Source organism: Nanorana parkeri, unplaced genomic scaffold, assembly GCF_000935625.1.
Source record: "Nanorana parkeri isolate BGI_ZX_2015 unplaced genomic scaffold, ASM93562v1 scaffold68, whole genome shotgun sequence".
Lineage (NCBI taxonomy): Eukaryota > Metazoa > Chordata > Amphibia > Anura > Dicroglossidae > Nanorana > Nanorana parkeri.
The window spans coordinates 2,097,105-2,111,934 of NW_017306336.1; the positions used below are offsets into that span (position 1 = coordinate 2,097,105).

The 14,830-nt window shown below is 40.0% G+C and overlaps 1 protein-coding gene across 3 annotated transcripts in view; it reads right to left on the minus strand.

The window, feature by feature from the left end:
* The window catches only part of RIMBP2 (RIMS binding protein 2), a 250,479-nt gene that overhangs the window by 21,822 nt on the left and 213,827 nt on the right, over nt 1–14,830 (minus strand). For all 3 annotated transcript variants that reach the window (XM_018576485.1, XM_018576484.1, XM_018576486.1), the window contains 3 exons: nt 12,492–12,641; nt 9,848–10,003; nt 2,255–2,965 (listed from right to left, as the gene is read on the minus strand). In XM_018576485.1, coding sequence (XP_018431987.1) covers nt 2,255–2,965; nt 9,848–10,003; nt 12,492–12,641 — 1,017 coding nt within the window. The remainder of the gene's footprint in view (nt 1–2,254; nt 2,966–9,847; nt 10,004–12,491; nt 12,642–14,830) is intronic.

A 14,830-nucleotide genomic window follows, 5' to 3' on the forward strand; every position in this document is an offset into this window, starting at 1 on the left:
CCTGCAGATTTAGTGTGGGGGGGGGGGGGGGGCAAGTTTTGTCTTGCCTAGGGCGGCCCCAAACCAGAATACTACACAGGGCGTATGCACATCAGGTATTACAGTAGGGAAGGAATCATCTGCTGCTTTGTTAACATAGTAGTTCTTGCTTCATTCTTGGCAGTCATGCAGCCATAGTAGCCATAGCAGATTGTTTGCAGAAGCAAAGCTTTCCTTCACTACTGCTTCCTGATGGCAATGCTCACATCAACTGTAAAAATGATCAAGCTTTAGAATAAATACCCTGTTTGTAACTGTGCTATGTAACATCGCATGTGGGGTGCAGGGAAATTGTAGTGTATTGCATCTTAATCACACTGAATGTAGTGCATGACCCTTTTTATAAAATCTCATTACACCACAACACATGATAATAGGTTTTCATGTGTTGTGGTGTGATGAAATGCACATGCAATGGCTACGGATGCCAAAACAAAATAATGACACCGCAGAGCACCTAACGGTATGACATGTGATCGAGTGTGATGCGGGAACTCATGCGTTCTCACATCGCAAAAATCTGATCAAGGCCTTAAAGTTGTTAGTCATTCGTGGGGGCTACATTATTACTACCAATACATACTATTATCTGCAACGTTTGTGTTAGCAGGTCCTTCTAGTTTTGTATGGAGTAGGGAAAAATAAAAGTATAACTCTGGGATCATTTTATTTTTTTTAAGTGTCCTCTAGGAGCAGTGAAAAAGAAAACCTTTTGCTGCTATACTCACCTTCAATCTAGAATGCTCACAGTACAGAATGACCCAGAAAACGGAGGGCATACTGAGTGCATAGGATGTTATTAGCCCACCCCTGAGGAAGCAACACAAAGCCCTCTGCCCACTCAGTATAATGATGCAGATGTCATCACTCAGCACTGCTGTCTGAATCATTGAGAACAATCCACTGCCAGGGAAGCATAAGGTACATAAAATAAATAATAAAATACTTAAGGAAAGGGGGATTCCAGGGGGAAAGATCAGTTTGTTGGGGGAGGGGCTATAGCCTGGGGCTAGGCTTTAAAATTCCATCAGATTATATTCCTGCCCTGGATTTGTTCCTGCCCTGGAGGTACAACAGAAACTAAAAGAACATCTCTACAAAGAGAGTGGCAGTTGTCACTGGAATAGGTGTCCCCATTGAAATATTTACGCTCACTTATGACAATAAGGCTGCACTGGTGACAATGGCCAGATTTCGGGGTTCCCATCACTTTATGTCTCAGTGAAAATGGCGAACAGGACAAACAGAAATGGCGAATCACATGAGCATTGAGATAGACAGCAATAAAATCCTCACAGGGGGTTCTAATCCTTTTTTATTCTATCCCCCCAAAATGTACGTTTACATACTTGAAAGACAAAGTAGAACCTAACTAATAAATTAACATTGAATCAAGTCATTTTGCATTATGTATATTATCCAAAGCAAACTGTATGAAAAACAAAGGTATTTGATTGGCAGAACATAGCCCACTTTGCCTTGAACCTTTCCTATGGTGAATATTAAATACAAACATTTGTTATCTGAACTGTGGTTATTGTGAATCTCCCAACAATTCATATGGTTTTGTTCTCTATTGGCTGTGGAAATTTCTCCTTTATCAATAGAGATGAGAATTTGATTAATCATACAAAACCCTGGCTTTTGACTGCATTATGTGTGTTAGCAGCAAAAGTTTAAGCCAGAAATGTGAAGTCCGTCATACCACCAGTCAGAAGGGGATCAAACAATATCCCAAACTAATAAGATATTACATTGGCTTATGTGCTGGTATCTTTACTACACCAATGATACAACACCTAAGAAAAAAAAAAGCCTGGATAATCTATAAGAGGGAATCCACACGGTCAATTCAAGTTCAAATAATATACATGTGTTAAGGATCCTTCAGCTAACCCTCAAGTAAAATGTAATTTCAGTTGTCCTGTAAAATAAATAGGAAAAATAAGAGCTGGCAATTATAGTAATAACTTCTCTTAAATAAACAAACAGAAAAGGTAGCAAAATACCGCATCTAGAAGCAAAAGAATAGGGCAGAGCATGGGCTAAAGCCTGTGAAGCAGTGCTGACTGAGAAATCAAAAAGCTTGAAAAATTGCGGGTAATCAGCAGTGATCCCAGATGGAAGCCCACAGAAAGATAAAAAGAAAAGAAACTAAAAAGCCGACAAGTGATTTGGCAAGCAGATGGCAAGAAGGATTTTTTATTGAACACACCAGAGGTTTTTCCGTGTCTCTGCGAGTTGGACTTAGAACTGATCTCCTACAGTTTTTCTTACATACGTCTGTTTTCCCGCATGCATAGTCTCCGTTAGTAAATTCCCTGACACATGGCGGCAGTTCATGGTTTTCAATGTGGCACTTGCAAGCACTTGTGTTATCTATAACGTCTGAGCTCAAATCACCAAAATCCTCCTCCACGCTGCTTTGCCTGGTGAGGGTTTTCCTGCGTGCAAACATTTGCTTTGGGTCTCTAGAACATACGGTATTTGGTTGGGGCTCATGTGTGGCATTTCTAGCAACGGTGCTGCAGCCTTTCCTGAAATGGTAACGGGCTTCTTCTTCTTCGCTTCCACAATCCAAGCCGCTGTCTGGGCTCCTGGAGAGAGGTCCAAGCTTGCTCCCTTCACATGTAAAATCATCTGAATATGGAGCGGCCCCATTAAACCTACACTTAGAGAAATGCCATGGGCTCTGGTGTCGCCCATCTTGACTACTAGCCCTTGGCACCCTATTAGTTCTAGCTACATTTCCTCTGGCTCTATACGCCTTGCCTACAGAATGCCCTCTGTGCAAGAGCTCTGAGTGTTCTCCACTTTCTTCCTCTGCAACTTCAGGAATACTGAACAGTTTTTTACTGTGAGGATGCTGAGGGGAAATGTCCAGCTGCTCCTTTAAAGCAGATTCTGTGGCCTTAGTCTTAGAACACTGCACAAGTCATAGACAATACGAGAAAATAGAATGGACCAACAACAATAATAGAAAAAACACAAGATCCAACAAGTGCAGTAAAACAAAAAAGACAAAAACATGGAAAGAGAAGTAGAGGAAGAGAAAGAAAAAAAAAATAAAGACAGGGTTAGTTTTTGGAGGCAATGGAAAACATAAGGCATGCGAGTTTACTCTGTGAAGGAAAGGTTCATGCTCTGAATGGGAATCTGTGAAAATAAAGACATGATTAGGAGCTTGGCTGGTGTCAGAGAGAACATAAGATCAGTACAGACAATGAGAGCTTGGCATATCAGTGCTATAGTAAGAATAGGACCATGCAGAGGGTTGATGCTGCACACAGACAGCCAATGTGATGCTTAGATGCAGCACACATTAGATGATACCAGTTAATGGCTTTTAAGTCATAGGGCTGCTACTGTCAAAGTTAACTTAGGAAGAGATGCAAAACAAGTCTCATTTAGTACATCGGAAGGATAAGGACCATGGTGCAGTGATATCCCATCACAATGCATGTAATTGGCCTTTACATGATTGTTACGGTGGATATCTCTGTGTTTAATGCATGCTGGTTAAAATTAGAAAAGGACACTTGTTAAGTCATGGGATTTCTGCAGTGCAGTCATTGAAGTGGAACAAACCAATACTTTCATTCAACCTGAAGAATTCACTGAAATAATGGTTTAAGAAGAAGGATCATTGCAATTTACAGTGAATCAAATATCTTTAGTAGACTCCAAAACCTGCGTAAATGTTTATCAGAATACACAATCATTAAAACATTCTAGAGATAATCATATTGTTCCACTATCCCAGCATGTTATACTTGTATTTTGTTTTTAGCAGTCAGTGGTGACTGTCATAGGCTTGGTGCAATCTACATTTTGACAAAGGAGGAAGAGGTCCTTGTACTTTATAAGTTTTCGTTTTCAGTGCTGTTCTTAATGAAATTCTATTCAAAAGCTCTGTAATTCAAATATAGCATTCGCTCAGTAGGGACAAGCAGGCAAGCATAAGACAAAGCTACACATTTGTAGTCAGTAATTTATTACACATGATGTGAGGGTGACCTACATAGGATGAACTGAACTGTCCCAATTAAAAAGAAGAGCTCAAGTAAACATACCCTATATTTTCTAGGTTCAGTGCTGATTCATTTTGCATCAGTTCACTAAATTAATATAAATGTTTAATGAATCTTACAGTTTCTAGCCCCTAATGAAAATCTTTTTGTTTGATTTTTTTTTACAGATTAACCCCTGACAAAACTTGCATGCCTGAATATATGCAAAGCTGTTCCTTGACCCCCTCCTCAATATGTTATATCAACCTCTCTGTGTACCTGGTGGTTTCATGGCACGCTGTGCACACTGCCTATGAGCCACCTATTTAGCAAATACTAAGTCAGTAGCACATGCACTGTGGAGCGCATTAGGGTTACACCAATTAGAAAGGCACCTCCAGGATGGTATTCTCTATACACAAAGCTGGAGGTGCATACATGACTGGAATAAAACTTGATCGGTGTAAATAGTACACATAATAACTGTATTGTAAAGGTCAGGGATAAGCATAGGGTAGGTCATTAAATATGCTAAGGATTCCCCCCAAAAAAGGCTAATTAAGTGCGATTTAAACACTCTACAACAACAAGCAACCAGGGGCGTCCCGAGGCCAGGTGACACCCCGCCGTGACATCAACGTGCATGCACGTGACGTTGCCGCGTGTGTGCACGATGATGTCATCACGCATGCGCAGTTATCTTATTGACGCCTGCCGGAGGCCATCTTTATAATGGATGCCGGCAGGGAGAGGAGGGGGATGTTCACCTGGTGGGATGAGGTATGACGCCGGGTCCCCTCCTCTCTCCTGAAAATGCCGGGCTCTCAGTCCATGACCAAGTGCCCGAGTTTTCATTGGAGGAGACACCAAAATGACTGTCAGTCATTTTGGTGTCACCCCTCCAACGGTGGCACTCAGGTGCGGGCCGCACCCCCCTTGTGATGCCACTGCAAGCAACTAAAAGAAATATTTTTTTATAACATCCTTATATATATCCTTATCCTTATATATATACCTCGTCACAGACAAGTGGACAAGTGGATTTTTCAAGCCCTGTATATATATATATATAATATGATTATAGTATATTATCCTTCTTCATATGCTTTTTATCTGTCACCTGATAGTAAAAACATTCCAACCAACCACATGTCTGCCATAAACTCATCTGAATTATTGGAAGTTTTCTGATCTTGGGAAGAATTAATGTATTCAGTAGAACGACTGTGAGTGAGGGAAATGAAAGTTATCATCTACAAATCAAGTTTTTGCTACTGTACACTATACAACCTAATGATCTCTGACCAGTTTCATTGGGAATCTTGTTTAGCATTCACAAGGCTTTAAACAGCCTCTCAATACATTGTACATCCCTATGAAAAAAGGATGAATTGTTTTTTATTTTACCATTACTTTACCTTTATACTGGCTTGTATAAATAGCAAATAGCAAAATAGCAGACAAGATAATGAAGAGATTCGATAAAGGTTTTAGTGCAGAATAACACTTTAGGTAGTGAAATAGAACCTTTTCATAGATATCTGTACATCAGACCAAAAAGAGAGACAACTGAGGAGGGACAGGGGGATTTGGTTCTAAATGAGGGACAGTTGGAAGGTAGGCTAGTCCCTTAACTGGTATGCTGATCAAATGGCTTCAATAACATCTATGTCACTGACCCAGAACAAGTGTCGCTCAGCAGTACTGTCTGCACTTCCTACATACTTGTTCTGTCCCAGTGGCTTGACATATATTGAAGTTAAAGACTATCATTTTCACAAGTAGGTCAAAAAATTCTGCCTACATTTTTTTTTTTTTTTTATATATTCTGTCAACTCCAATCTCCAATCCAAGAGTAGGAAGGTTTAAAACCTCAACTGTTGTCTGTGTCCCAGTTGTGGAAGTATACCTTCACCCTTTTATTTGTTGGTTGCCACACAGATCAGGAAGTAAGCAGAGATCTATCCAATGACAGCAAAGGCAGCAGTAAGTTAAATGAAAGCAGTCATCACAAAATTGCCAAGCGTATGGCTGGCATAAGAGTATATATATATACTGTATATTGGTAAATATAATTTCTGGGCAAGCAGAAATGACCTAAAATAGCCACTGGGTGGTGCACTAATACACTAAAAAATAATGACATATATCAGGGATGCTCTAAATATTCTGAACACAAGTATGAGCTACCTCTATACAGAAGATGTTGGCTCAGACAGACCTACACAACCCTTTATTTCTGAACAGTTTAATTTGTTAATAAAATGCAGCAGCACTGAAAGGCCATCTACAAGAAGTTCAGTACAAAAAGAATACTGTAGTTCAGTTGATGCTGATTGCATCACGTGAAGATTTTCCCCCACACATTCTTTGCATGTGTAACATTTTTATATATTCCCTTAAAAGAAAAAAGTTATACCTCACTTGAACTGCAATTGTAGATTGGTTGTTGTTACCGCTGCTTTCTAGTTTTTCATTGCAACACCAAGTTTGTCATGTAAAACCAGTTCCTCATTCTATAAAATCCCTTTTTATTTGGATAATAGTAATAGAAAAAAAAAGAAAATGAGAAATATCTTGATGGAAAGTGTTAGAATACGACCAAGCGAAAATGTTAAATTGACACTTTAAATGCCAGAGACGAGACAATTGCTCTTCCAAGCTTCTGCCTGCAATAAGCCTGTGTATGTTCCTTGTATCTGACCGAAACACATAGAGACCTTTTTTTCTCAAAACTGGCGACTGGTACATGTTTAGTCTATTTTTTGCTGTCATTATTTTCAAGTCATTTGCCAATTAGTTATTTCCATATTTATGTGGTAGACAGAATCACAGATCTGAGGTTTATTAATTATTCTAAAGTGGTGAACAGGAACTGTCAAATTATCATTAAATGTGGAATACTCTAATAATTTGTTAATATATCCCTAAATGGGAAACAGAACCAAGAACAAGAGAGGAATTCTGCACTGATGGTGACTGGAAAGAAATAGTTACATTTAAGCATGCTGAATATTTTGGGCTAAAACAACATGTCATCCAAAGATGGATCTAGCTAGATTGCCTTCTTCACAAATAAAGCCTGGAAAAAATTGTGGTATTTCAACCACACCTCTGCTTATGTGGGAGGAGTCAAAACCACCCTACATTGCATATAGTCTAATTCCCTAGACTGTGTCAGTTCCCATTCCTAGGTGTTACATTGTTGCCCCGATGAAGGGTCCCTGCGTGGCCCCGAAACGTCAGTTATAATGATTGCAACATGTATGATGATTTGTCCGATTAAATGGACTTTATCGTTTCAATATTTTCCACTGAGTGCTGGTGATTCCTGTTCATTTGCTATTTTCCTAGACTGACATTTTCATTTACACCTGTATAGACATGATGCATTTATTCATTTCCAGTATTTACAGAGCACATACATCCCTCACATCAATTTATGTCCATCTAAGGAGCTCACAATTCAACATAAGTAGGATTATTTGGGAGGAAGCCAATAAACCCACCAACATGTTTTCACATTGCGGAAGGAGACTGGATCCCACGGAGAAAATCTAAATACAGTGGGAAGGACATCCAGAGTCCATGCAGATAGGTGTGAGCAGGGCCTGGAACTGCAAGGCAAAAGTACTAACCGCTTAGCCACAGTATTAAAGAAAGGTAGCCTGGTTCACTAAATGTTCTAGGAATAATTATGCTTGCCATTTTATTAATCAGATGTACAGGGTAAAATTCACGAAAAATACTTAAAAATAGCGAATTGCAAAAGTAGTGAGTGAAGGATTTCGGATGCCAAACCATAGTGCAGAAATTAGGTCAAGTAATGATACATACAGATTCACCAGAAATCATATTGTGAGAGCATCAAAACAATCTACTTTTTATAAACTGTGATTACAACATCAGTGTCCTGCAGTAGGAACAGGGTAAGAAAATGCTACTTTACAACAGTGGGGCACAAATTTGTGGGCACAGAGGTGAATCATACGCCGTACCTCATCAACTCTACCTATTTTGAAGCCTACAACCCTACTATAATTTATGTATTTTTAAAAATATAATTTATACAAAAAATAATGTTTTTTAAATCATTATCAGGGGGTGTAACTATAGATCATGGGGCCCAATAGCAAAATGTAGATGTGGCCCACTGGTGCCTTCCTATAGTCATAGATCTTAACATAATTTATGCCTAAATACAGGACAGACAGCAGGGGAGCTGTCAGCATAGGCTGTTAGGGGAGAGGGGGCATCAGTGCAGGGAATTGACTTTTAACATTAATTTTTCAGCTAATACGCCTACAAATTTCTTTAAACTGCAGAACATTGAACAGCTGTCAGTTTTTAGCTAAGGAGACACTCTGGGATTATGCAGCCTGAGGAAGACTGTTAGGTATAAGAGGCTTAATTTTAGTGCTGGACGGGATGACCAGAAGCTCTGAGGACAATAAATGTACACTATTAAGACATCAAAAAACAAATTCTCCTTATTAGACGGCCTGCAAAAGGGATCTGTGACTAGCCACGACCACTCTAAAGTCTCTTCCTGTATGTTGGACATCAACTCTTGATAGGAAATGCCACCGGGGTACAGGGTCAGCGTCAACAGCAACCTCTCGCAATCCTTAATAATACAGTGATGGATATGTGTTTTCTTCACATGTACACAGATTTTCTATGTTTTTCTTATGTTTCTAGTGCCTCAGCAACCCCCTATTGGTCCTCCCTCCCCCACAGGCCCCATAGCAGCTGCGTGGCCTGCTATGGCTATTGTTACGCCATTGATTATTATATATGGAGATTACAACAAGTATGAATACTTTAAAAGAGGAATTCCCTCTTTTAAAGTATTCATACTTGTTGTAGGGATGACAAGATTTTTACTTCAAGATTGGTTATCACGTTTTGCCAGGGTAAGTCATCAGCTTACATCTTTAACTACAGGGGCTGTGGAGCTTTCTGACTCCCCTATACCTCCGTTCTGGTCACTGTGTACTAATTGTGTATCTATAACAACTGTGGCTTCTTTTCGCTAAGTATTTATCTCATGTAGACAGTCATTGTGAACCAGAATCTTAAGATTTAAGGAATTTAAAGTGATAGTAAAGACAAAAGGCCTTTTAGCGATTTCACATGTTGATGAAATCACTTACAATGGATGCTGCTCCTTGATGTTTAAAAGTTTTCGTTTTCTGAAAAATCAGCTGGTCGTCTGAGCACTGACCCTGATATTCTGTTTTAGGGTGACTCCTTTTCCTTGCAGGGTCCTATGGAGCCATCCTTGTGTGTACTAGTAAGCTGTGTGTCTCCACAAAAACACAGCAAGACAAGTCCTTCCACTGCTTCCTCCCTACTAGGCTTTACTAATACTTTGCTGGGCAATGTGTATTTGTTTGATCTGGATTCATTATTGAAAAACGTTTAAAAGTTTAATACTATTTTAAAAGCAGTCATTTTGATCTTGTGTCTCTCTTATTTATCATCGCTACGCCTACTGCCAGCCATATTAGATCATACACAAACAATAAGTATCTTTTAATACAAGGTGATCATTTTTTGTCTAACTTGTATTTGGCTCAGTTTCATTAAGTCTGATTCATGAATGAAAAAAACCTGAAATAGAATTCCTCTTGATCCTTAAAGGTAACAAATACTGCAAACGAAGGCACTGTGAACTAAATATTCAGCAAACCCTTAACTGATCAGGTCAGGAAGACTTTGACCAACCCTAGCTTTTCAAACTGTGTTCCCTGAACACAGAGGACAGAAGCTGACCTTCGATGCCATTCTCTTACCTTAAGGGTGTTATGAGAGGTGACACTTCGCCTCCTGCCGCCATCTTCAAGCTGCATTTCTGAGTAAAGCTCCTCTTCATCTTCTTCCAAGATGTCAGATAAATCTGAGCCTCTGCTGCTTTCTGTGTGGTATTCATCATCAGGGCAATAGTGTGGCTAATCATGTGATAAAGACAAAAGTGCATACTAGTCAATCCTCAAAGTGAAAGGTATTGCAAAGACAATTAAGAGTTCAAAAACAGCTAAAAACAATAGCTGCATCTTGCAAACGATCTGTGATGCTCTTAATCAGTTATTAATAAATAAGACATTAAAGAACAGCCCCCTGCAAACAAATAAGGGTGCCCATGGGCACTACAGTATGGTTGGCAGTTTTATTTAGGGTAACATCAACAGAGAAGCGAGGGAAGAGCATGAACGTGCTGGAGGTAAGACGCAGAGGTCAAGAGGTCATTCAGCAGGCATTTGCCAGTTTGCTTAAATATAAGATTGTCATCAGATGTCAGAGCTGTGGCTAGCTTCTTTTGCGCCCGGGGCAAGAACAAAAAAATGCCCTCCCCCAACAGACGTGTGGCGTCACCCAGCGCCGCGCACACGCGGCGTCATGTGATGTCATGCACCCCCCCCCATCCATGTTTTTTTTATTATTTTGTATTTATCTTTTATTATTTATTTAATTTATTTAATATATTTATATAATATGTTTCTGAATGGGGAGAAGCCTCTGTAGTGAGTGATATTCCCCATTGAGAAACTCATGAATGAACAGGAAGTGATGTAAAGCACTTCCTGTAATCGATCCAGTGTTTACTCTGCCCAGAGGATTGGTAAATATCACGCAGAGGGGGGGTTAATCTGCAGCTTTTCATCTGGATCCCCGCTGCTCTCCCCCATCTGTATGCAGCGGGGATCCGAGGAGAAGTGAAACACTTAAGCCGGCGGGGAGATGGGGGAGGGCGGAGGAGGGAGCTGCTGTCACAGCAGCATGGCCGAGCGGTGAGGAGAAAGAGAGCCGCCAGCTGTCAGATCCTGGCCAAGCGTCTCTCTCCTCACCAGCTCGGCCATGCTCCCTCCTCCACTCCCCCGCCGGCTGAAGTGCTTCACTTCTCCTCGGATCCTCGCTGGCTGCATACAGATAGGGGAGAGCAGCGGGGATCCAGAGGAAAAGCTGCAGGATGTATATAATAATTACCATATTATTTCCCACTATGGCATGCAGCACTTGAGTCATCACGTTGTGCCCTTTAAAATGTAGGCCAATGCACTCTGGTTTCATTAATTTAACGCAATCTAAATTACATCTGCTCACACCTATCATGTCAATCAGTTCCTGGAAATTGGGTTACAGTAATCTTTATTAAGTGTCCAATCACACAAAAAATGCTGGGAGAATCAGGTTCACATAACATATACAATACAATAATACAGCAATTACACTGCCCCATGTGTACAGCTGATTGTCAACATTCGTCTGCTTGAAATATATCATGACACTGTGACTGATCACAACTTATAATCCTGACAAATGTTACATATTACTAACTAAATTACTAATTTATTACTGTAATCATTTTCCACCAATTAAATTGTATAATTTTCCCAGTTGCTTATCCTCGATAAATGTTTTAACAGACAGATGAAAGGGTGCAGATGCTTCACTCATTACAGCTCAATTAACAGTCTATCTGTGGCCCAAATAATAATTGTACAACTCAATCCCATGTAACAGAGTTACTTGGTCTTTCATTATTAGCAGCAAAAGTTAATAATATAGAGTCGCACTGATTATCATATCTATTTTGGACCAACATCCTTCATGGCCCTACAACATGTTTGGTATTTAATTGTATTAAATATTTAAGAGTTGCAAACTATATGAACTAAAATAATTAAAGGTAATAAATAGTTCCACGACCACCGCCATGGGGACAGGTAAGCGTATATATGTTGTAAGAAAAGGCCCAGGCAGCATAAAGCTCTGCCAGGTCTGTCCTTAGAGCAGATCTCACTATCTCAACAGCAGAGGCAACCAAATCCTTCACAAAAATAGAGTAGCAGAGACCTTTAAACCCTGGCTGGCCCTCCCCCTGTTTTAAACCATCATGCAGAAGCAAGCTGTCAGATGTCTTGTTGAGGTCACCGACCACAGCAGGAACATTGGCCACAGGTATTAAGATTTAACATTAGACCTCAACAACTAGTGTCTCCATCTGTGCCATGTCAACTACTTGGTGCCATGCTGCGTCATCAATTATCAGCAGGCATGGGGAGGTGAAGGTCCTGAAAGTAGCAATACACTAGGGATAGCCTGGTACATACTTGCATATGACCTGGGAACTAATGTGCATGTTAAAAAAAAACAAAAAACATCACTGTACTAGATAGAACAGTATGAATGGAGCACCTATGGTTGCTAGTGTATGCATGCACAATCTTAACTTCTTGTACCTTATTTCTTCCAAGGGTCCTTAAGCAAAATGATTGTGCTTTTCCTCAAATTCTAGCAAGTATAAAGCCCTCCAGTGCTGGATTTGGACATACTGATATACCATGTGATATAGTAAAATGCACAAAAACAATTTCTATAAATAAGTACAAATCTGCAGTAGTGTCTGGAAATTTGATGTTCAAGTGTTATACTCACTTGTTTCCCAAGCTCTGAGCCTTTTAGGAATTCATCAACAGAAGCTCCTTTTCTTTTAATGTGTGGAGAGTCATAACCATCCTCTTCATCATCTGAGTTAGCATACTGTATTGCATTGCTTCGTTCACTGAACAGGTTCCTCTTCTCATTCTGATTTGTGCAAAAACACTCGAATTAATATCACAGTTTAGTCATCCCTCATCTCCTGCATAAGTGTTCAGTAGAAGAAATGTCATTTTAAAATTCGACTCTTTTGAAGTATTGGAGTTTCTAAATGTTTAGTAGATAATAATAACACACAAAATCTAAAAATAATGTAAAGGAAACCTGTGCTTTGAGCAATAATGGAGTTCCTATTGCTGACTTCTGTCTGAAAATGCTAGTTGCCTAGCTGTCTTTGTTCAGATCGAGTATGCAACAAATTAAGTCAGAGTGATGTTAGAATGCTTGATGTGTATTTTTTTTCAGGTCAGCCACTCAGAAAGCACTGATGCCATTAGATCAGTAAGACTGCCTGGGAACTAGCATTTTTAGAGGGGGAAGTTACCCATTGTAGCTAGGGATGTGTGCAGTGGATTAAGCAGAGTTGGTGGTGGATTAAGCAGATTCATTAGAGGTGAATGCTCACAGACACTATTTTGCAGCCATGTGTGCTTTGGCTGTGACATTGGTAGGTCTCCCCATCATGCCTATTATCACCTCCAGGGCAAGATTGGGCTGGGGATTTGTATTCCAGGCCAGAACAAATAATGTGTGTTGGGCTAGTGGCCAAGAATGGTCATATTCCCCTATTCGGAGCTCGTTTGGATTAAGACCTGCTGCAGTCAGTGACAGCTGTTGGGTGTTATATTAATATCTGCTCCTTGTTGGGTGTCTTCCAGCATCGACTTCCTTTGCAGCTCCAAGATGTTATACAACTGAATGCAAAGAGCAAAGAATGAAGTCAATGGTGGAAGAATGCAAATGTGAAATGCATTGTGGTCATTTGTTAAAGGAAGCTGAATGATGAGGATTATTTGTGATGATGTCATGGTGTTTTATTTGGTTATTTATTTAGGTGAGGACAAATCATTTCACAGACCAGCAGTTATCTTGTTCGACTTCTACATTTTTATTTATTGCTTACAGTCCCCCATATTAAGCGTATATATATGTGCAAAAGGGTTTGTTACAATAAACCAAAAGAAACCCACCTTTCACCATGGCCACCAATCATGACAACACACTTCTGTGTACCGCCTGTATTCTTTTAGAATTTGTCCACACCAAAAAAAAGGCCAGTTCGTTGTGCTTATCACCTGAAGTGAATGGGAAAGTGGTATTCTTCATCTGCATCTAACACTAGCAGCCATTGTGCCTGTGCACTTACCAACAGAGGAGACTGTGGCAGTGCAGGGTTTGTGCCTGTTAGCAAATATTCTTTTGTTGTTGTTAAACATAAGGCCCTATTCACACCTGAGGATTTTGTAGCTCGAAGCACTCAACATTAAAAATGTCATTCACTGCTATGGTGTCTGTTCACACCTGAGCATTCAAGCGCCTATAGCAAAACACTTGTTGATCCAAAAAGTACAGGAGCTCCTTTTCAGGCAGAATCAATTGATTTGGCCCTATTGACTTTAATGGGAGTGCCTGAAAAACACTTGAAAAAGACATTACTACCACAATTGTATCTGGTTATTTAGAGTGCAACGTGCTTTTTCCAAAAAAAATATTAAAATACTTTACATATCTATACTGACATATCAGGGGAGAATGAAAGGATTGTGTTTTTGACTTGCCTCACTTTTAAGGCCTCGTTTAGAATACACTGCTTCCAGGCTCATTCAGCTTATATTTGACATTAGTTTGAGACTCTTCTGAGTTAATTTACATGTAATTGTGATCTGAATGTGACCTCTATCTAAGCTGTATTAACCACTAATGTTGGTGAGGGCCACTGGAGTCCTGGGCACTATGTTAAAATGGACAGGGACAGCAGCTATTTGTCCCAGCACCATCTTAAAGCAGTGTCCAGAAATTAGTGCTTGAACTGCCAACTTTCATAGACAGTTGAATCGATCAGCTCCTGGGCTTTAGATGTTTCTTCGAATCGTTCCATAGGCACGCACTGTAGAAGCGAATTTAAGTATAATTCTTCTCCATTGTGTATTTACTTCACAGCTCTTCCAATCAGTACAGAGGCTCAGCCAGAGCTTTTTCAGCTCTGCCCAGCCTCCCCCTATGGCTGGCAGTAGACAACTGTTATAGTGATCTATTGCTGGCTGATTGCAGGACTGCAGAAGTGATCTGTTGCTGCACAGCTGCATGAGGTGTCTTTATTGCTCTATACTATATAT